Source organism: Alligator mississippiensis, chromosome 8, assembly GCF_030867095.1.
Source record: "Alligator mississippiensis isolate rAllMis1 chromosome 8, rAllMis1, whole genome shotgun sequence".
In the NCBI taxonomy this organism is placed as follows: domain Eukaryota; kingdom Metazoa; phylum Chordata; order Crocodylia; family Alligatoridae; genus Alligator; species Alligator mississippiensis.
In genome coordinates this window covers 83,030,903-83,054,461 of record NC_081831.1, presented here as the reverse complement: position 1 = coordinate 83,054,461, position 23,559 = coordinate 83,030,903, and the positions used below count along the sequence as shown (strand labels likewise).

The 23,559-nt window shown below is 46.0% G+C and overlaps 1 protein-coding gene across 3 annotated transcripts in view; it reads left to right on the top strand.

The window, feature by feature from the left end:
- TEX11 (testis expressed 11) overlaps positions 1 to 23,036 on the top strand; it is a 62,085-nt gene extending 39,049 nt beyond the window's left edge. For 2 of the 3 annotated variants that reach the window (XM_059732940.1, XM_019492859.2), the window contains 10 exons: positions 436 to 476; positions 1,482 to 1,568; positions 3,618 to 3,688; positions 5,824 to 5,940; positions 7,243 to 7,315; positions 14,874 to 15,023; positions 16,602 to 16,710; positions 19,275 to 19,395; positions 20,479 to 20,643; positions 22,623 to 23,036. In XM_059732940.1, coding sequence (XP_059588923.1) covers positions 436 to 476; positions 1,482 to 1,568; positions 3,618 to 3,688; positions 5,824 to 5,940; positions 7,243 to 7,315; positions 14,874 to 15,023; positions 16,602 to 16,710; positions 19,275 to 19,395; positions 20,479 to 20,643; positions 22,623 to 22,694 — 1,006 coding nt within the window. In that variant the 3' untranslated portion in view covers positions 22,695 to 23,036. The remainder of the gene's footprint in view (positions 1 to 435; positions 477 to 1,481; positions 1,569 to 3,617; positions 3,689 to 5,823; positions 5,941 to 7,242; positions 7,316 to 14,873; positions 15,024 to 16,601; positions 16,711 to 19,274; positions 19,396 to 20,478; positions 20,644 to 22,622) is intronic. The other variant, XM_059732939.1, reaches the window with a different exon arrangement.
- Positions 23,037 to 23,559: the final 523 nt, after the last annotated feature.

The following is a 23,559-nucleotide window of genomic DNA, read 5'->3' as shown; positions in this document are numbered from 1 at the left end:
ATCAGCAGAGGACAGAGTACAGAAAACTGGAATGTCCTCTATGATGGCCACCCTAGGCTTGGACCATGGGCCTACTTAGACTGGGCTCACTTGTTTGCTCTGCACCAAAGGAGGAGTTAATGGCATACACATTACTTTTGGTGCAGCACTGAAATAAGACTGCGCTTGAGTCTGCAGCTTATCTGCTAAGAGTCCCTTGCAGTGCTTCTACCATGGGCCTACAGTACTGCAAATATACAGCACAGTGGGGGCTGCAGCACTCCTACTCCACAGCTTGCAACTCTGTGGGTTTTAATAAAACTGGGAGTTTTACTGTATTGCAGAGTTACTGTATTCTGTCATATTGGACCAAGTGTTCTATAAAATCGTATCATCTCTGAACCAAGAGTTCTAGAGTTGTGCATTTCTATAAATCTGGTTTTTCCTCCATTCTAGAATGAAAGATCTGGACACACTTCTGACTTATTTGACCTTGGGTAGGTAGCTGTTTAATTTACACTTTCTGTTTTGTGTTCGTCTGTGAACATGGTTATGGTACAGTTAGTGCTGTGGGCTTCCACTCTGGAAAGCTTGCAGGGGAGTACTGAAAAATCTTCACTTAGCACCTGTACAGTGTTAGCTGCTTTCCTCAGACAGAAAGCTACCTCCTTCTAAGCAGTTCCCTTTAGGAAGCAAGAGTTATGCATATAGTCAAAGCAGCTGCTTGGGGCCCAATAATACTGACAGGGCCAGGGGCTCCAGACTGAGAGAGCTTGAAGTGGCAGTTCTCGGCTCACGCTGCATTAGCAGGAGCCAAAACAGCATCTTTCATAGGAAAGCAGGAGATTCCACAGAAGGAAAAAGGAAAATTGCCGTGAGAAATTGGAAGTTAATGCTCACTTCCAATATATACTGCCCTTTCCCACCTCTTAACCAACTGTGAATCCCTTGCTTCCTGCACTAGAGCGTTTTTGTTGCTTGTTTTCAGAAGACTCTTCTCCAGGGGAGAACCGTTTACTTGTACTATGTTGTTTTCAATCTTCTTTTTCTGTCTTGGATAAAGAAGCTCATGAGCGCCAACCTTTACTCTTGTAGTGCCTGGGAAGGGAAATGGCAGGGAAAAGAGTGAAGAGTTCTTTTAAAAGGAACAAGAACAATATCCCAGAAGGCTGATGGGAGCATTTTCTCACCCCATTAGATTGATCCCAGCTGCATTCAGTCCTAATATAAAGGAGGTTGTTGCACCTTGTCTATCAGTCCTCTGTAACAGCCCTACGTATTCAACTGCAAATGCCACTTTGGGCACATCTTAATGTTTTCTATAAGATCTCTCTAGTCATTCAAGTATCTTAGGTCAAGGTTGTAAGTGCTACCTCTCATCCTGTGTTATGTCAGCCTTTTGGAAACCCAAGTTGTGTGTTACTGTTAATGTAGGGTGTAGGAAATACATTTGTTCTGCTCAGGAAGAGCTTCTTATATATTTAATGCCACATTTTCTGCAGCGCATCAGAAGCTTGCCGAGCCTTTCACAGAAGGGAGCCTGACACTGGAACTAAGGACCCAGGTCACTCACTGGTTTAGAAAAGTGGGTAAGTGACACACCCAAAGGCTAAACAGAGCCACTGGCCCCATCTCTGTTAGACACAAAGAAAGAAGGAAATGATGGGATAGGCTTGACTACTCTTCAGTGCCTTTGGGAATTCCCTTTCCAACCTGATCCTGAAATTCCCCTTCTGCACACAGTTTATTCAGATACTGTCAGGCAATCATGTCTGGGTTGTATGGTGATAATTATCAGGAGAAGAATGGCACAAAAACAATGTCATCCAGTAGGTAAGAACCAATATAATTGTTCCCACCAACCCCAAGAATGTTCTCTGTCCCTGACAGAGCTCTGAAAAGTCCCTACTTTTGTTCTTATTTAACTTTTTTCACTATTAAGATCCTGTTCCACAGCAACACTGCTCCTAGGTCAGGAGGACAGGACAGGAATATTAGCTGCTGCTTCTTCAACTGAATGAATTAATTTGTATACTCAGAAGTGGAGCACTGTCAAGTGCCAGCTGGACAAGAGCAGGATTATGCAGCTGAAATGCATGTTCTTGTATGGCATACAGAGGAGATCTTATCTCTGTTGACCATAGGGATTATCTTGATCAGACCCTTAAATCAGGAGCCCTAGATTAGGATTCTCCTTTAACCCTGGGAAATGAAATTTAAAAAGAAACGGAAAGTCTTAACAAATAAAGCTCTTTCCAATGGAAAGTACACCTCACATGTAATTTTCACAAGTCCTATTCACATTGTGTCTCTGGAACTTCATTCCTAGCATACTTCTTAGTGTGGCCATAGTTTTCTGCAGGTAAAAAGGTACTTCTCATCTAGAGTGATAACAGCAATTAGCAGAAAAATGTGTATCGTTTGATTTAGCGGTAAGATGCTGCCTTTGTTTGGCCTATTTGGAGATGGGAGGATTGGCATATACTGTTTACAGGTATAAAGAAGAACCTATGCTCATGCAGTGAAATAGTTTTTCAGAGCTGTACTTCGCTTCAGGGCACATGACAAAAGAATATGTTCCAAATCAGATGTATAAGTCGCCTGTGATACAATGACCTTCATAGGTACGGCCTTCCTTACAGTGGTAGTGTTACAAGATGTTACAGAAGAGAAGGGGAGAAACAAAAGTTGGGAATAGAAGGCTCAAGTATGGAGGTAACCGGCCTTTGGTGATATCTGAATTTTCCTGCAGCAAAGATTTGCCTCACAGGACAAGCTTCTTATGCATAACTGAGAAAGCATATCCCAGAGAAAGACGTAGTATGTAGGGCAGAATCTGAAAAATTGTTGTAGAACCTGAGCTCCTAATTAGACCACTTAGGGTGTCTCTACACATTGTCATATGGCAACATTGCTATGGCGCCATGCTTTTGGAAGTACTAAAGCACAGTGCTTTTGTAAATGTCACTGCTATGGCGCTGTAGCAGTGTGCTATACCTGGGGAGTGTGCCGCTACAACGATGTAGCTGGCCAGAGCATGCCATACGTCGTTGTAGTGTGTCGCTGTCACTGTAGGGTGATGTGTAGATGTGCCCTTAGATATTAAAATTCCACAGTGATGGGTACCACATAACTATCTAGAGGCATATATCGCTAATTAATACCAACGAGAGTTGTGTGCCTAATTCTTCTCTGAGTGAACCTATCAAAGTAGAAACTATGGAGACTGGTCTGAAGTAGTCATCTTTAATGGTATTGGGGATGGTATTGTAAACTTTCAGACAGATTGTCATCTTATTTACAACTTTATACAAGGTTTTTAAAGTTGAAGAAGTTATTCTGATTTTAAACCATCATGATTTAGACTGAAATCTGGCTCTTCACCCTTTATCTTGGTGTGAATGGGTATAGCAATGGAATAATTACTTACTGAAATAAAGGATTTGACAGCATGAATAACTTGTATTAATAGGAAAGCGCAAACAGTATTCTCAGCTGGTGTTAAATGACCCCTTGATATTTATATTGTTTAAAACTTAACAGTGAGCCTTAACTGCCTCTTACTTGAGGTTTTATGGGCATAGCTTATGGCAAGTTGAAGTTCTTTATTCTCTTCTCCTGTTTATTCATTTTATGAGCTTGGAACTTGGCTGTACAGTTCGAGAACTGCCCAGGAACAATGAGGGATTTCTTCATACTGTCTTTCAAGGTATGTGTTTTTTTCCTAATGTTGCCTGTGGTATGAGGGATGGTATAGTGCAACTGGTTTTGTTGCAAGCTCCTGCCAGATACATATGGTGTTTCCTTAAAGAGCTTTACTTTGGATTGGCCACAGTGCGCCGTTTAGGAATTACTGTCACACTTTAAAACAGTCGTTTAAAACGTGGGATGAAAAACTTGGAATTAAAGGGCATTTTTAAAAAAATCAGGTGATTACTGATATTTGGTTAGTTTGGAGTTGATACAATGTTGTTGCATAGGAAACTGCCCCTACTGCACCTGCATGCAGAATTCCCATAACATTGTGCCTTTTATACACCTTCATAGCAGGGGGACTCCAAAGTCATTAGACCTCATTTTCAATGTCATTTTAAATCAGTGGCGCTTAACCTCTGGCTGTGGGAGCCATGTCATCTGGCCTGTGGGGCTTCCCTCAGGTCCAGAAATTTGGCAGCAGGGGAATGATAGCAGCATTAATTACTCCCAGAGCCCCAACAATTAACGCTGCCACTGCTTTCCTGCTGCCAGATGCCTAGATGCACAGGGAGCCCCAAGGTCTAGATGACATGGCCATGCCAGCCAGATTGCACTGGCAAGGGGTCACACTGGGGCTGTATTTGGCAAGTGATGTCTTGCTGTGGTTGGATCTGGTATGCAGGGTCCTGCTGCCATGCCAGGGTCCTATTTTATGCATCTAAATCTCCCCATGCATTTATTAGGAAAGAGGTGGTAGCTCAGGTTTGCAGATTCCATTAGATGGCAGGGCACCCAGACGTGAGCTGTGTCAGCTCTGAGCACAAGTCCCTGTTGTGGGTATAACCGACAGAGCCCCCACAGACTTTAGTTTTCATTGGATATTTAAAAGCCACTGAGGATGTGAACAAATGAACACATGACAGTGAGTTAAAGGGGAGGATGATTTTCTGCATGTCAGCTGCTCCACAGCAATCACTACTGGCCCCTGCTACTTGCAGTTGTTGGTAACTGAATTGTGGTAGCTCGGCCATCCAAGGAATACGAGCAACTGACCATGGCTTAGCTTCCACTGACTACAGGGTTAGAGTGGGCACGTGGGCAATTACTGCGGAGTAACGGAGGCTAAGTAGAAACTCATCCTCTTTAACTAACTGCCCTGTGTTTGTTTTCCCATACCCTAGCTTTCACTTGTAGGGACAGCAGGCTGGGATTAATTTAGGAAGATTTCAAAATACTCAGTGGATCACATGTTTGAATTCTGTTCTTGTTAGGTTCTTATGTGGCTCTCATTGTGGTAGTAATGACCACCTTCTGGAATCACATAAAGTCATGTGATTATCCCCTGTCCTTTCGGGTTTGTTCTTTCTGTGTTGCCCTTCCCAAAGAAGGGGGTTTTTGTTCAGGATTATTGCTATTTTTTTAAGTATTTAAAATTGTTATATACATATCATGTTCTGTGCTTATATTAGGGAGGCAAATCAAAGTATGGTCCCTGGCACTTGAAGCAGACAGGTCTTAAAACTTAAAAACTGTCTTAATATCAGGGAGTCTCCCCTGGGAAGTGTGAGACTTGGCAGACCTGAACTATCAACTTTTGGGAGTGAGGACCTTTTGCAGACTTGAGACATGTTTAAAATAATGGCTGCCACTTTCACAAGGCAGTGGAATATTTGAAGCTTGGGCAGTGCTCCTGTAAAACAAGCAGCAGTGGTAATAATTTCAGTTCTTTTTAGAGCAGTGGGACAATCGGTGTCTGTCAGTGAGAAAAGGAGAGAGATTTTGAGCTTTTGAGGAAGTTAACAGTACAGAAAAAACACACAAATGATTCAGCATACCTCTAACACGTGTCCTCTAGCTGTACTGTCACTGTTTCTGCTGCTGCGGTACAAACCAGGGATTAAACACAAAGCCCCAGAAAGGTCAGCTCCAACATAGTAGTGACATAATCCATGCTCTCCAAGTGGAATAAAACAAGAGCGGGGGGAAGGAAGTGGTAGTTAAGCCCCTGGAAAACTTGCAACTGGAGGAAACATAGAAATGATAAATAAACGTCTCTCTTCACCCCTGCAATAGGGAATATTTTCTTTTGCTGTTTACTGGTAGTGACCAGGCAGAATTCTCACTGATCATTCATGTTTCTGGTTTCAGTTTTCTCAGTTCTGCCGTCCTGATAAAGCTGTTCTGATTGCCCAGAAGACATGTCTGCTAATGGCTGCTGCAATTGGTTTGGAAATGGGGAGACAAAACGTAGCACTTGCTGAACAGGTAGAGAGGTTGCACTAGCTGTTTTGTATCCTGTAAAGATGGGTCGTGTGCACAAATGATTTTCATTTGAGCACTGCTTCTTTTGGTGGTAAAATCTCAGTTACTTACCTTAGGAACTGAGCTTGAAAATATAGGCCTTGGATTTTTTCACAGTATAATTAAAACAAATACATATGGGGCTTTGCAGACAAATACAAGATGCTGGACTGGAGTTAATTGGTCACATTGACTTCAGCAGAGCTAAACGGATTTACACCAGCTGAAAGTGTAGGCCAGTGTCATTGCCCAGAGAATTGTAATCTACAGTAAATTATTGAAGGATTGTGACAAGGAGGTGTGACTGGCAGACAGGGACTTTGACAATAGGGTTATGTAGTTGCTAAAGTTGAGGTTAGTCATATGCATGTCAGAAAGGGCACAGGTATTTTATTATTTTTTTCCTGATACATATACACACCCTTCGGGGGAATGTTGTGGAGGGAAGGCGGGGGACTGCTGCCTTCCTTTGAGAACAGTGTGTAGAGATGTGTTGCTTTCTTAAAAACCACATCTCTGCTGTGAGCATTGCCCCTAGCTGACATCTCTACAATCTTGTGTTTCTGTCATAAGGATTGAGAGACCAGCCATGCAGGAGCAACCAGAGCTGCCAGTTGCCTTCACTGGTCTTCAGCTTGTACCCTTTGCTTCCTTTAGTATGTATGTTTGGTGCCAGATGCCTCTTGCCTTTGTGTTACCACCCTGAATTCTGGGTTTGATTTCTGGTACAACTGCAGATGATAATGGCCTGTGTTACTTGCTACGCCCTTGATTTAGTTTCTGGTTCCAGTGAAGGTGACAGTGCCCTGTGCTACTGGTGTGCCAGAGATGTTGAGATGTTGGTTCAGTTTCTGATATGAAGCTTGTACCAGTCTCTTGCTTTCTAGACAGTCAGTCTGCAGAGCGTTGCACAGACAGTTTAGCTTTTTATAAGATTAAGTGCCTTGCAGCATTTGATAGCAACGTTTTGTGGCTCCTGGTTAAAATAAGTCACATCCAACAAAGTCTGTCTTCTCTGTGCCTAGACTGCTAGACCCTTAAAGCATGAAGGAAACTTGAAGCTTTGACTCAGGTGTAGAGATCTTTAAAAAAAAGAAGAGGAAAAGAAATCTGGGAGCAGATGGTGCATTAGGATTAGCTTGATTCTCCACTGATAATATAGCTACTTACTCTTGAGGCCTCTGCTGAACTTCACTGTAAGAGTAATATACATGTTGCCTTTCAAAAAACATGACCTAAAAACAATGTATTAATTTTGCAAAGTAGATTGATCTTCTGACTCAGGCTCTTCAGCACATCCAGGCATGCAGGGATATCTGGAAAGCTCTGAAGCCAACAGGTAAGCAAAGAAGCAAATGCTTTCAAGTATATTGGAGTAACAGTTCTTAGATCAAGGTATTTCTAAACATCCTATCACCTTGATAATGAAAAATGCGGATAGTAGTGAACTATTCTCTCCCATTCAAGGCTATTGAAGCAGGTGTACAGTTTTAAAGACTGGAGAAACCCACAGCACAAAGATTTGCTTGTGGAGAAACCCACAGCACAAAGCATCCTTGTTGCTTTTTCATTGTCTGGATGTCACTTAATCTTATTTAAAACCAAACAGAGTTCTAAAGGATGACTCTGCACAAAAATTCCCAGGTTTCAAAAACAAGGTCCACTCTGCCTTCCTATGATTCTCTGCCTTCCTACGATCCATTCTATGATTCTCTGATTCCTGCACTGTTCCGTTTAACAGGAGAAAAGAGACCCCGATTTCCTGGTTTAACTAGTGGCACAATAGGCCAAGTGTTCAATGGTCATAGCTACACACCTAGGAAGGCCCGGGTTTCAAATTCACTGATTCATGGTTGACTAATTGCTTTGGGTTCAGGTGTCTCAACAGGTACAAACTCAGTCTTTGTACTCTTGGATCCTTTGCTGGATCCAGTTTGTGTTGCAAACTGAAGATTGAGAGGAAATATCATTGCTGTCCATAAATACATCAAGAAGTAAACACCAGGAAAGAACTGTTTAAGCTAAAGGAGAGCATTGTCACAAGAACAAATGTATATAAACTGGCCAAGAGGAAATTTAACAGGAGGTTTCTAATCATCAAGTGAATGACTTTCTGAAACAGCTTCCCAAAAAAGCATGGGGCGGGGTGGGGGCAAAAAGCCCCTAATTACATTTAAAATGGAGCTGGATCAGTTTGCGTAAGGGATTATGTGATATGGTTGTCTGCAATAGCATTGACCCAGGATGTCCCTTCCAGTCTTAGGTTCCAGTGTAATTTTTGCTGTACCAAGAAAGCAAACATTTGTCTGAGCTCGCAGATGCCTGAAGTAAAATGGTATCCTGTGTATTAAGCTGTAATAATTGGTGGCATTGTTCACTATGACATCTTTTGGTAGCATGCATACACAGAACTGTAGTTGCTACACTGTGAATGTTACCTGCTTCTGTCACAGCTGATTTTGGCTCCTTCCGTTTAATGCCTCTTGCCTAAGAGCCCTTAAGAATAGGTTTTTGGTGTTGTGCATTGAAATGTCCTCTTTTCTCTGAAAGTCTTCAAGATTATTCTTTCACAGCCAAGGACAGGCATTCCTGGCATACAAAACCCAGTCATATTCTTCTGTGCTCTAATTGATGGGTCGTGCACTACCCTGAAATATAGCCAGCTTTCTACTTCAGACTCTCCAACTTGGCAGATTCCTGCTGAGGCTTCTATTCAAAATGGTTGTAAGTATTGGTACCCCAGAAATACAGTGGGACCACTAGGCTGTTGTAGTTTGCATTTTAAAACCATCTCTGGGCAGTGTCCTCTAGGCTTTGCTCTACTGACTGGAAGTTTCCCTGTTGAAGTGTCTGCAAGCTCAGCTTTGTGTTAGAGGAAATCCCGTTTGCTTCTTGCTCCCTGCTCAGGTGTTGGAATCATGCAGGAGTCATCAAGTCCAGCCCTCTGCTCATGGCAGGATTGTCCCTTTCTACCTCAGGGGTGTCTAACTTCCACTCCCTGTAGGCTGCACCAGCAAGGGCCACACAGGTCACACCAGGGTGAACTACAGGCCTCCACTCCACACTGCACAGATGTCCCCACTGCTCTATTGCACACCCATGTGTCTGCCCCTGGTGCTGCACTGCATACCTGCATGGGCACCCACATCACTGCACTATATATCCACCTCCACCACTGCATTGCACACCTGTGCAGCTGCCCTTGCCACTGAATTTTGTGCCTGTGATTCCCCCCAATGCTGTACCATGTGCGTGCATGGACATCCCCCCCACTGCTGCACTGTGGGCACCCTGCCCCCTGCTGCTGCACTGTGCCCAAGTGTAGCCCCAGATGCCCTCTGCTCCCTGCACTGCACTGCTGAGCAGACAGGCAAGACCCTCTAGCCAGGAGCCTCCTGGTTTTTCAATCCTAACAGAACTGGAATTGGAACTCCCTCCCTTTCCTCTTGAGCCTCACCAGAGCCTCAGGCTGGACATTTTTCAAAAGCACTGCAAGACCTTTCTATTTGGGCTGGCATTTAGTAACCAGAATTGGGTCCAGCTGTTGTTTAGTGGGTTTCTGCTCTGTTATTTTGTTTTATTTACTTTAGTTATCTTTTAAAGTTGTTCTGTTTCCCTTGCTGTAAGCCTCCCTAAGCCTTTGTTGGGAAAAGCAGCATGTAAATCACATACATACATACATACACGTGTGTGTACGTGCATGTGGACACACACACACACACACGCGCGCGCGCAAAATGAACAACAGGACCATTGACACACCCCAGTGAAAATCTCCATCCTTATCTGTAGCCAGCAACCAGTACTTCTGAGGAAGGTGGAATAAGCCCCATGACATTTTTAGCAACAAGAGAAACATTTCTTCTTGGTCCCATGCGGCAAACAACAAAGCCCAGAAAACCTGGGAAAACCAAACACCCTCCACTCTGCACTGCAGCCTGGGGACACAACTCCACATGTGACCCACCCTCAATGGAAAGCCAGAATTCCCCTCCATAAACTTATCCCAGCTCCTTTAATCCATCAGAGCCAAGCCAGTTGTAGAGTCCTGCTTAATTCTCCGGTTTCTGCCTCCTCTGGACTGTGGAGCATTTCTCCTGATCTCCAAGCAAGGCATATTTGGGATCTCCTGAGTTTCCAGTTGTTGCTCTTCACAGCACACTCCAGGAGTGCTTTTTTGGATCTGGATGAATTCAAGTCACCAGGGCAGCTGAACTTCATTCTAGGGTACTAAAGGAACTGGCAGAGGAAATCTCTGAGCCTTGGCAGTGATCTTCATGCAGTCCTGGGAGATGGGCCAGATTACTAGAGGACTGGAAAAGGGCCATCATGATGCCCCTCTCTAAAAAAAACAAAAAAACGCCCCAAAAAAACCCAAAGAGGCAAGGAGGAGGACCTGGGGAACTACAGACTAGTTGGCCTCACCTCAATACCTGGGAAATTACTGGAGCAGATCCTAAGGAAGCATCTGTAGGAGGAAAGGCTGATCACAAGCAGCCAGCGTGGACTTATGAAAAACAAATCATGTCAGACAAACCCGATCTTCTTGGACAAAGGAGCTGCTTGGGTGGATGAAGGGCATGCTGTGGATATCTTGCATCTGGACTTCAGCCAAGCTTTTGACAAGGTCCCGCATGACCTTCTCACAAACAAACTGGAGAAATGTGGGCTGGACAAAACTACTACAAGGTTCATAGATAATTGGCTCAATAGCTGCAAGCAAAGGGTAATTATTAATGGTCCATGCCAGAACGGTAGGCGGTTTCAAGTGGAGTCCCACAGGGGCCTGTCCTTGGCCTGGTGCCATTCAACGTGTCTATTAACGATTTGGATCTTGGCCTAGGAAATTTCTTGAGCAAGCTTGTGGATGACACAAAACTGGGAAGGATTGTGAACACGTTGGAGGATGTGAGCGCAGTTCAGACGGATCTTGACACATTGGAAAGTTGGGCTGGAGCTAACAGGATGAAGTTCAGTGTGGGCAAATGCAAGGTGTTGCATTGTGGCAAGAATAAGCAAAAACACAAATACAAAATGGGGGACACCTGGATGGATGGCAGCTCTGTGGAAAAGGACTTGGGAGTCTTGGTAGATCACAGACTGAATAGGGATTTGCAGTATGACGCAGCCACACAAATGGTAAATGTGGTTTTGGGCTGCATCAATAGAAGCATCAGGTGCAGGACATGGGAGGTGACCATGGCTCTCTGCTTGGCATTGTTTAGGCCTCATCTGGATACAGTGCACAGTTCTGGGCTCCACATTTTAAAAAGGATATGAAGAAGTTGAAAGGGTCCAGAGGCAGCAACAAAGATGATCAAAGGTTTGGAAGGTGAATCCTTTGAGGAGAGGCTGAAGGAGCTGGGTATGTTCAGCTTGTAGAAAAGGCACTTAAGAGGGGACATAACATCAGTCTTCAAATACTTGAAGGGCTGTCATAGAGAGGAGGGCAAGCACCTTTTCTCTCTTGCTGCAGAGAGGAGGATGCAGACCAGTGGCTTGAAGGTGCTGAAGATAAGTTTAGATTGGATATATGGAAAAAAATTCTTCACTGTGAGAATAGTGAAGCATTGGACTAGATGCCGGGGAAGCTGTGGACTTTCTATCACTGGAGGTGTTTAAGAAGAGGTTGGACAGCCACTGGTTGGGGAGGATCTAGGTGTAGTGATGCCTATGTCCTACCATGGGGATTTCCCATAGTTCTGTGCTTTGCTGGTTGCTCTTGCCCTCCCCTTTCTGCTACATGTGTCAGGGTGTTTTTAAGTTGCTCTCAGAGGCATTGGGTCTTGGCTACAGCCAAGGTTGGGGACTTTGACTGGGGTGTGCCAATGCTCCTGCTGGGACCAAAGGTGGAGGCTCCTGGCTAGATGGTCTTACCCCTCTGCTCAGGGTCAGACTGATCACTGTCAGAGTCGGGAAGGAATTGTACCCCATGGTCAGACTGGTGTGGACTGTGGGAGGTTATACCTTCCGTAGCAGAGGCCTGGCATCTACCTGACATATCTTAAGCATATATTGTCAACATTTCATAGAAGCAGGATGTTGGCTGCCATGGCTCCCCTGCTTTACCCGTGGTAGGTTAGGGTGTTAGGTCTGTGTTGGCCAGAGTTGAGGGTCGTGTTATGTAGAGTTTAGATTATGGATTGTATAGGATGGTTTGGATAGGGCTGATCGTGCCTCAGACAGGGGGTTGATCCTGCCCCTGGAGGTCCCTGCCAGCCGTACTTCTCTATGATTCCATGAGGCTGTATCATTTCCTATGGATTGCTACTCCAGTCTCTTCTTGAAAGCCTCCAATGATGGAGATTACATGCTTCCCCAGATAGTCTATTCCATTGCTGACTTACTGTGTGAGCTTGGATCCATCACTTCTTGCTTTAGTTTCCCATCTGTAAAATAGTGATGGTGATATTTATTCATTGGTGCAAAGTGCTGTGAGCATGCACTACTTAAATGCTAGGTGGTATTATTATTATTATTATTATTATTATTATGCTTGTTCTGGAGAGAGTCTGCAGAAAGCTTAGTGGAGATCAGGTGATTCTGCATCATAGCTAAACCTCAGAAAGAAGCAGCAGGAGGAAGAGAATTCAACTCAGTAGGTGGAGTATCTTCCTTGGCTTGAAAATGCTACTGCTTCTCCTTATTAATTTTATGATTTCTCTTTACTGTAAACAGCCTTGAGCCTTTTCTGAAGAGGATGGTGTAGAAAAGAAATAAATCCTAGAAAAGTAGGGTTGGAAGGGATCTCATGACATCATCTAGCCCAGCGCCCTGCTCAAGGCAGGACCATTTCTGTTCAAAGCATCCCAAAATAATGCATATACAATCTCTGTGCTGCACCTTGTGCAGAACAACAGCATTTGGGCCCTGTCTCTTGGAATTCATCCTCAGTGAAGGAGCAGAATAACGCCACAAACTGTGCTAGGAACCAGAGGAAAACTAAAGGCACAATTCCCATTTGTACATGTTGCTAGCTGCAAGCGTGTGGTGGTACAGCTCGCCTCTATGGGTAGAGTGCTGTGCTGTGTCAGAAGTGAATTTTAGGATAGGGATTGGGTGATTAGATGGAGGATGCCTAGTGTGGTGATGTTAGGAGTGTTTTTCAGGCATAGAGGAAAGAAAAAAGAGTGATAGAGTTGGAAAAGGATGAGAGAGGAGCGTTCCCAGTGAGGCTGAAAATCTGAAATGCAGCCAAGGGGGATTGTGTTGGCCCTTCCAGGCAGGTAAGAAGCTTGAATTGGAGACGGAGGTTGAAGGAAAGCCAGTAGAGAGCTGTGAGAGCAGGTACGTGCCCGCGTGTGCGTGTTCCCTCGGTGGGGTTTTGTGCTGTGTGTAAGTGGTTCATTGGCATACAGAAAGCTGTGGTCTAGGGACGGACAGGAGCGCGCTCGGATGACTCAGGCAGCCTTTCACTGAAGGCTGCAGCCCTGCTTCTGTCTCAGAGCCCTGCTCTGGAGGGATGAGAGATCCTTGAAGCTAGCAGCCAGTTCTGGAGTGAGTGAAATGAGAGTGATTAGAACTGATGGCAGAACAGCCTTTTGCAGAAGGGAAAGATTAGATCACATTTAAAAAAACCCCACAAATGCACTCAGATCTGTGGCCAGTGCTAGCAACCGTGTTACCCCTGGGATGGTGACCGCTCTCCCTTTGATTGAAGGAAAACCTCTCCAAAGGGACGTGGGCATGTTTGTTCTGGAGACTTTTGTCCATCTTCACAGTACTGCTATTCTGAGTTTTGAATTCATTGTATAGCCCCCAGGAGCACTGCTATAATCTTACTTGCCCACAGGGCAGGGCCTGCTGCCAGGCCTAATGAGGCCCTGTGCTGGGAAATGCCATGCTGATGAGCAGGGGATCAAGCAGGATGCCATGTCTGAATAGTTCTGGAGGGCCATGTAGGGTGGGTAATCTCACCACCAACACTGTGCTGCCTGTCCCAGCCAGGAAGGATGTTTCCTGTCCTCTGCTCTGTGCTGCTGTTAGATACATCTTCAGTCTAATTTCATTAAATATGCAAACAGCAATCTATTTTTCAGTTTTCTTCATAAGGTTGTGGTATCCTGGCAACAAAGTCTAAGGAAGGTGCTGCTAGCTTTCCTCTCACTTCCCTTTTCTTACTATTTAGAGGCCTTTTTGCTATTATAAAATGTAGAACAGTATTTTGAAGCTGTCATTAATTTGCTCAGCGCAACATGTTGTGTAAGCTATGAACTCTCTGACAGATGATGACATTTTTAATGTAGAAGGACATTTCTGACCCATTTCCCTACTTAAGAACAACGTTTTCCTTAGGAGCAGTAGTTAGAGAGCCCTTGTTTAAAGGCCATCACTCACTCATGCCTACTCCAATACCCATTTCACAAGTGGAAGAACTGTACTGCTTAACGTTTAATCTTGGGTAAAAAATCTGCTGTTTATGAGATTGGTACATGCATCTTTTAGGACAGGATCCATTTATCAAAGTTCTTCCTTTTGTTAAAGCATGAAAGAACCTGTTTCACAATCACATCCTGTCAGCATATCAAAATTAAATGTCACTTATCTGTCAGTAAGGCGTTTTCTGCCTGGGAAATGGTTGTGCACTTGGCAACTTCCTGAGGATTATCCACTTGAGATTTCTGCTCTGAACTTTGAAACAGCTACAGACAACCGGGTTCCCAAAAAATCCACCCTGCGTTATGCTGAAAAAGACTTCAGGAGTTTAGTCTATGTATTACAAATATTCATGTAGCTCCACATGACCTGTAAACCACATAGTTTATGTTCCTTCATACTAAGTTCTGGTGCCTCGATTTAGGGCTCTTGTGTGAACCAAAGGCGAAGCTGTCCCTTTCAGTTTCGTCAGCTGGCTTTAATGAAATAAGTAATTATAGGCAGTGCTGTCTCTCCTCTAGGAGATTTCTCCAAAGACCCAACTGACACATTGCTGCTCCTTTATGAGTTCGAAGCAAGAGCCAAACTGAATGATCCAGCCCTGGAGAGCCTTCTGGAATCTGTGTGGGACCTGCCGCAAGTAGAGAGCAAGACGCTGGAAACCATTGCTTGTAAGGGCCGTGCTTGTTCTTTCACAATTCTTAGAGTCATTTTAAAGAATTTGGTCATGGTTGTGTTTTATGTTTTCATTTGTAGTGGGTAGGATCTCTTGTGCTCCACCTTTGGAAAATCTGAGTAAAATCTGGATGTAACTTGTCTTGGGTGGGGAGGTATTTGGGGACTCAGGAGTAGCCAGAAATCTTTGTATTTGGATGTGTCAGGACTGAGTGCCGTACATGGGGGTGACACTGTCCTAAGGGACTCCTTTTATCTCAGGAACCTGAGACCTTTCCCTAGATTATAAGGTAAGAAGGGAACATTAGGGCCTAACACAGGCCAGAAGATGTCTGCATCCAGTCGAACAATTTGTGGTTGAGTTAGTGCAAACCCTTAAGACAGACATTCAGCCTCGTGAAGATTAAAGTTGTGGAGCAGCTGATGAATGAACTTTCTGTCGTTCACCATGGCATCACCAGAAGCCTCCAGCCACTGCTTCTCTAGACTGAGCATCTGGAATGAGCTGTGAGGAAGGTGAAAGAAATTTAGAGCCACAATGATAAATCACTGGTCTGGATGCAGCAAGGTGCTCATGCCAGCACTTCATAACCGGGCATCTGGACTTGGAGAACCAAGCTCCAGTCCCCTTTGCATAACTTAGGGCAGTGCTTTGACCCCAGGTCTCTTCCCTGCTAGCAGAGTGCTCAAGGAGCTGCTTCATGGGCATTCCCAGGTGGGGCTTTTGGAATCCCCCTGCTGAAGCTGTTCATTGTAACAGGGACTGGAACGTGCATCTCCCAGGTGAGTGTGCCAGCCTGCAGGCCACGGAGTCGGCCTGACTGAGTGTTGATACGAAGGACAGCAGCTTCAGAAAAGAGGCTGAGGAAGGCTTGCCTTAGAATACCCTGTAACCAGCGGTCGGGATGCTCTTGGAGATGGGAAACCTTTGGAGGAGGCAGAGGAAGAATGTGAAACTCAGTTTCCCATAGCTCAGGCAGATGTCCCAATCCCAGCTGCTTTATGGGGGCAACGCCTTTTCATTTTTTTCTTGTTAGAAAGAGAGTACTATCCTGGGATGGTTAGTGTGTACCTTTGGAGCAAGGCTCATGGCTGATGATGCCAAGTGGAGACGGGCATCTCCCTCCAGCCTCAACTTAGGGGCCTAACTCTTAAGGGGCCTGGCTTTGGGCACCTAAATGTTGTTCCCCTTGTGAATCTGGTCCTGTGCTGTCCTGAGTTGTCAAATACATGCAACAAGAGCAACAGAGAGTTGATCTTATTTGTTGGACCCTCTGATATTTTGTGTGTGGCTGCAGAAGCAGATTGTCGTGGGAGCACTCATTTAATTATTTAACCTGTTTTCTTAAGCTCTGCAACAATCATTGATCTTGCTTATGACCAGAACTTGGTAAAACTATCTGTCTTGTGCCCTGCACCTGCAATCATCAGCACAGATCAGGCCTCTGGGACAGGAACAGTTTCCATGTTGCTTCATTTATCGTAAGGGAGGCTATTGTAGCTTTGCAGTGGCTTGTGACAGAGGTCTGGCTTTGGTGCTTTCTCTACTTTTCTGTATCCTTTTGTTTTCCAAGCTTTAGCAATGGAGCCGCCAGCTCATTATCCTTCCGTGTGCAAGAAGGCCCTCAAGACCGCGCTGACCATACATAAGAAACAAGAAGCTGTGGATGGTGTGAGAATCAGGTGAGTGGTCACAGGAATTGCTGTGTCTGCTCGAGGCTGGGAATGTGCTGAGCAGCCGGCCATTGCTTATCTTGGATGCGTGTCAGACCATATTCACAAGGGTCTGGCAGGAAGAAAGACAGATGGGACTCAGTCATTGTAACTGCATGGTAGATCCCTTTCCCTGGTCTCTCTACTTTTAGTCTTGTAAGATTGAGACCTGTTTTTACTATGCCTGTGAGGTACCTGGCACTGCCTTCAGTACTGAATTAGGAACATCAAGCACAGTGATTGTCTCTTTGTTTATTCTGACTTCAGAGAAGGTGTTTGCATTACCAAGGGGTTCAGGCTTAGGCCCTCCGCACACCTTATGCTGGCAGAGCCAGCTCTGGTGATCAGCAGGTGGGTTAGCTTAATGAGTTGCCACAGTCAAGTGATGGTGTTCTCACTTTTGCTGCATTCACCGTACATGTCGAAGGTGCATCTCATAGCTCTTGGTGCTTTGGGAACGTGCACTGCTGCTTATTTATGTCCCAGTGAATTGTGGGAGAACGTCTGTAATTTGGGACACGTGGGGATTATAGGAAATACTGACGATTGAGTGATTAAGCCTGTGTGTTCAGTGGGTAGGTTGCACTCAGCACTGTGATGCTACCTGGGGAGGTCTGGTTCCTGTGCTGCAGACCTACAGCAGGCAGAGCGGGAATCTCCCATTTAGCTTTGTCTAGATTGGGATCTAGTCTTATAAGAAAATATGGTAACTATGGTAATAGGCTGAAGTCTCTTAACATGTTGCTAAATGCCATTTGACTGGTAGCCTAGGTGAAGGCAGCTGGTTGTGATTAGCCCAAGAGGCTCTTGGAAGGGGACTGACAAGTGGCTGGTTCCATTCAGACCTATCAGTGGTTCCTTAGTTGTTGGAGAGATGATGCCTGCCCCTCCGTGTTAGATCATGCAGTTCAGGATGATACGCTTCGGACTAAAGATGTTCCAGATTTCAAGAAAAAAAAAAAAAAAAAAGAAATGAAAAAAGCTGTGGACCTTGGTAGGAGAGGACAGGCTGTGCTGAATTTGTAAAGGTTTTTTATGCCTTACTCTCACTGAAATCACAAGTACATTTGAGGCAAGATGTAAGCCAGGAGCTTCTGGTTGGTGGCAGGGCAACAATGAAATGCTTGAGGTAGTTGCAGTTTTGGCCACTTCAGCTCAAGAGGAGCAGAGTTTGCACCCATTTTATAAATCAGTCAATTACCATAGAAAATCTCTTAACTCCATGTCACTGAATTGTCTGCCACTACAAAACAGCCAGGGCCCAAAATTTGCTACTGCAGATGGATAATGCAATAGCAGCAAGTATCACTGTGGTTGTTAAAGTCTGTTTAGGTAACTCGCTTCCTAACATGACTGACATTCGCAGTGGAGATTAAGCCTTTGATGAGGAATATTGGGTAGAAATAGGAACAAGTTACCACTCTGGCTTTATCCTTTGATGAGACTGCTTTCCAGAAGTCACTCTGCAGCACGTGAGCTGTGGAAAAAAATCTGAGCTTGGAGGAAGGCTTCATGTGCTGGGAGTTAGTTGTCATACCACTTTGCATCAAGAATCCAGAGCCACCCACCCTGCATGGAAACACGTGCCTGACTTGCAACAGAGTCTGTGTGTCCCAGATTGGCATTGTCAGCCATCTTCCGACCCACAGATAAGACAATCATGGAAAGCAATCATCCTTGACTGTGAGGGATTGCCAAAAGAAGACCCCACACATGCATGGCATGGTGCTACTGAGCCCCTGGCTTCATAGATTCATAGATTCATAGATGTTAGGGTCGGAAGGGACCTCAATAGATCATCGAGTCCGACCCCCTGCATAGGCAGGAAAGAGTGCTGGGTCTAGATGACCCCAGCTAGATGCTTATCCAACCTCCTCTTGAAGACAAGTAGTAGCTGCTGCATATGAAATCTGAAATACCTCCTGGTATACGTGCCCTGCACGTGTCCCTGTAAGTGGAATCCCCATCCTGAACTGCCTGGCAGTGCTCTGAGTTGCTCACTGCCAATCTCCAGGTTGAGTTACCATCGAGAAGCTGCCTTTTCCCTTCTCACTGAGGAGGAAAAACAGCTTCACCGTGCATGGGTGTTGCTGTTTTCCTTCATTTTAAAGGACAGCAAGACAGGCAGGACCCTATATGGTTATTCCCCTGTGGTAGGCTGGAGTAGCTCTTCCCTTGCTTTCAGTTGTGGCATCGCCTAAAAATACATTATTTACTTAGCTGTATTACCCTGGAGCCTCAAAAACTAGTCATAGACCAGCAGTTGCTCCCTCTGATGTGCCCCCACCCACCCCACATAGGCAGCAGAGATGAGATCAGACACCGGAGAATCTCTTTTTGCTTTCAGGATTGGGTAGGGTGCATCGCAGTGGAGCGCAGACGCCAGATTGGTAACCATAGAGATGGCTTGTAGTGTTGCTGATGTCAAAACTCAGCTATTTGTTCTGTTCACGGTTGCTTTACAGATCAATCAAAGATGTGTTTTTCATATGGCACTGAATACGTTTCCTCTTTTGGTCTGCTTTTATTCCCAGCAAATGTTTGCACAGTTTGATTCACCTTTCTCTGCCATCTGGAGTGATAGATGCAGATGCTTGTGTACTGGAAGAGGCATGGGGTTACTTTGAAGACGCGCTGAGCACTGTAAGCAGCACAGTAAGTTGAACAGAAAAACAAGAGATTGGGCATGATCTTGAGTGCCCTTAAAAATCCTCACCAGAATGAGAGCAGTCATCAGACTCACCTGAGAGCACTGTGGCTCTGATGCAGGTCAGACATTTTTGCAGATGGATGCTGCGTGAGTACCTCAAAGCCACCAGCTTTTTAGATGGCTGTGAATTTCCTATGTGCTTGTCAAGGGGCTTCTTGGACTCCTAAGGCCAAATTTTCAGGGCTTTAGACATTTCCAGAGCCAGAGTATTCCTCTCCTGTTCTCAAAGCACCATCTGCCTTTGCAGATGCAGCTTGTCATGCCAGATCAGTTTGAAGCTGGGTGAAATTTGGCTTGCAGTGTTGCTTTTGAGTCAGCTCTGTTTGTTAAATTTCTTTGTGTGTTTATTAACTTACTGTATTTTTAAATGACCTGCAACTAGGTCTCCCTGCTGTCTATCCTCGCTGCACTGCCTTTAGTCTTTTGTGTCGTGTTTCCATGGGGACTGGTCTACTGGAGAGTGAAGTCTTTCTTTAGCTCAGGCCTTGTCAGCCCCCCCTGTCTGTCCTTTCCCAGCAGACCTGAAGTATTTCTTGGACAGGGCAGACAGCTGAAACTGAGGAACTGACTCAGGATTTGTCCTTACAGTTCCATGAGTGAAAACAAATTGCACAATATTCTCCTTGTTCAGCATCAATGAAGCCAGCACCCTGTTTCACAGTGTCCTCCAAAGCTGGAAAATCCCTTAGTCAAGAGTGAAATTTTCTTTCCTTCTGCAAAGGATTTGAAGCATGCGGCCTCACCCCTGCCAGCCCCCGCCAAATACCCTACTGCGTATTCAGCGCAGGTACATTGCAGGTCTCTTGTCAAGTCCTTCTCCCAGGGTGTGTGCTAGCAGTGCACAAATAAAGCCTTCTGCCTCCGTGCTGGCAGCCAGCAGCTTGGATGTGGTGTGGATGAGTGGTGAGCTATGGGGCATTCTGGCATTTGGCTGTCCAAGGGAAGGGAGCTCAGGTAACTGCTTCAGGCAGGCTTGTAGTGAAAGCTCTCCTAATTCTCCTCCTTGCTTCTTTCTCTCGCTTCTTCAGGACAATTACCCTGAGGTGGAGACCCTTTGGCTGATGACCAAAGCCTGGAATACAGGGATATTTCAGTACAGCAGTGGTAAATACAAGGAAGCCGAGCAGTGGTGTGGGCTGGGAATGCGCTTCCTCCATCACTTGGGATCCCTGAAGAGCAGCTATGAGAGCAATGTAAGTGAGTGCAAGCGTAAGGCAGAGCTGAGCTGCAGAAGGACGAGGGTGTTGTGGAAAGAGCTTTTCCAAAAGGACTGGACAAGCTGAAGGAGGCAGAGGCCCAGATTCTCAAGAGCATTTAGGCACCTAACTTCCACAGAGTATAATGGATAGATGAGGCACCTAAATACCTTTGCAGGTCTGGGTCTCGCTGCTTAACAGCAAGGGCTTTATGTATGTAAGCCTGGCAGTATGATTCAGAGCGGCTGCCCCAGCTCTCAAACCCAAGGGGAGGTGGAGCAGTGATGGATGGGGGGTTTAGGCACAAAGAAGAGCTGGAAGTCCTGGTCATCCTGTGCAGATGGCCACTCAGCGGTTGTGTTGGGCTTGGCTGTCTCTGAAGAAGCATTGGTCTCTGCACACCTCTTGTCCAAGCAGCCTGCCTGCTTGGCCGTGCCTCAGGGTCCCACCCTGGTCATGCCGTGGAGGCTGTGCTGTGGCTGCCTGCTCAGGTGATGCTCTGCAGGCACACCACCACGTCCGTAAGGACAGCTGTCCTCTGCTCTGGCACAGGCGGTTTGTGTGGCCATGCGTTATCCTCAGCATGAGGAGTCTTGCATTTCTCTGGAAGGCCAGAAACTGATCTGGGGAGGGAGTTTGGGCAAAGAAGATGCGTGAAAATGCCTTCTCTGGCAGTGTGCTACAGGACGGCAGTGTCCCTTCTGGTCCCACAGTACAGGTCCCTGAAGGACGCAGTTTGAGCTTGACACAACAGCCCTTTCCCCCAACCGCTGCCTGCCAGCTGAGACTGGGAGCCTGCTTCCCAAAGCCTCTCCAGTTCTAAGAAAATTGCCCATCACCTATCTGAGCATTTCAGCCTGCTAATGAGTGCTTTCTAGCCATAGCAGGGCAGCTGTGAGAAATACTGCTCGCTTCCTACCCTCACACTCATGAGAGGCACCGCATCTCTACCTGGAAGTGATGGGTGGGGAGGCTGTTCTGCACTGAGTGCAGACACTGAACAGTTGAGAGGAAAGCATAGGGCTCTTTGAAACACAGAATTGGCATGTTTTTCTTAAGGTGCAATGTCACGTTGCTTTAATTAAGCCAGCGTTACTGTAGTCAAGGGATGCTCAGTCCTGACTGCCTCAGGAGCTGCATGACCAAGCACTCAGCGATAACCAAGCACCACTGCTGCAGCCTATGCAGCCTCTGTGGATCATGGCAAACACAGTCCAGTTCAAGAGGAAAAGCCACAGTGCAGAGCTGTGCTGCATTTTCATGACGCAAGAAGGACATGCCCAAGGCTCTCAGTTAGAAACCCTCAACCCTTTAATAATTGTGGCTTAGGAAGGGCAGTGTGAGCACTGCTGGTGCAGGCACTCTTACACTGGCTTAAATCTGGCTGCAATAGCAAGTGACAGACGTGACTAAGATCATTTCAAACAACCCACGCCTAGTGAAACCAGCACAGCTGCCAGACAGAGACCAGGCCTGCTTCTGCCGTGCCGGCATCTCTGCACAGAGGAACATGGCTGTTCTTTGCCCTTCACATATGACCAACCTTTTCTGGGCTGCTATGCTTCTGCTTGGGCCTGACACCCATAGAGCTGTCCTTGCTGCAGCAGGAACTGTCCTAGTTGGTACATACAGTCAGACATTATGTGCAGCCCCACAGTGGCTTCAGGCAGGGGCTGGTTGATTTAGGGACTGGGAGTTACACCAGTGAGGCCCTCCAGAGCAGATGCACCTGTGAGCTATGGGGAAAGAAGCACCTTGTCTCTGCACAGATGCACTGACACAAGTGGGTGCAGCATCAGAGTGACTGTCTCTAAAGCAGCAGGCTTTAATTGTCACAGACTGCATAAAGCAGCATGGATTTCCAATCTGGAACAGGCTGTAGTTTCCCCGCTCCTCGCACAACTCTTCTTTCCTGAGTGCCTGAGCTTTTTGCTTCTTTCTGTGCTCAGAGGTCTGTTGATGGTTGTGTCCTCCAGATGGTCGGTCTCTACAGCGAGGTGCTGGATAAGTTGGACAGAGTGAAGGGGTTTCTTCCAAATGAAGAATGATGCCCACCACAACCCTGGCAGATAAGGACACCAGCATCATCAGAAGAGTCTCCTGGGTAGCGGCTGCCAGCTCTGTGATGCCACGTGAGTTCTGGGCACAGGATCGAGGCCTTTCCACTGGCTGTTTCTAAGTTGTGTATGGTTTTGGGGCATGTCTGCTGGAGAAATGCAGTGGTTTTTCTCCACCACTCATGCACCTTTTTGGAGCTGCTGAGTAAGAGGAAGCAGACGTATGCATTCCTTGTTAGGTGGGGGTTGCTGTTTTAGAGAAGAGGGGTAGTTCAAACGTTTGATTTCCATAGGAGGTGACACTGTGAACAATAAAAGAGTTCTAAGACCATACATGTCCACTGGCCACTGCCGTTGTCTTTGTATAAATGCTTGCTGGATTGTTTAGTTTTTCAGTCCATTTCAGTGCGGTGAGGAATGCCGGCCCTCTGCCAAGATAGCCACGATCAATCACTTTGTTCCAGGAGAGAACAGGTGCTCCTTCTCTCGCACACAAGCCGCTGAAGTGCCAGTGAGTGCTGCTGTGGGGGCACTGAATGTAACGTGCTGAAGTAGTCACTGCTTGCAGCACTGAAGCCCAGACAGGCCTAGATAGAAACACAAGTGGGGAGATTCAGCCTGCAGCCGAATGGAGCAGTTGAACAGGTGGCAGCCGGCTGCTGAGAGCTGCTGGGAACAGGCTGGTGCCTCAGCAGTGGTGACAGTTTTGTAGCTGCAGCGCCCGGTGCTTGTGCACAGTGCTGGACTTGGCTTTGTCCCGAGGCAAAAACCAAGTGACTCTGTGCACACCCTGCAGAGAGGGGAGCAGTAGCAGGACAGGAGTAGGGACAGGGCTCTTCTGTTTTTCAGCTTGGGC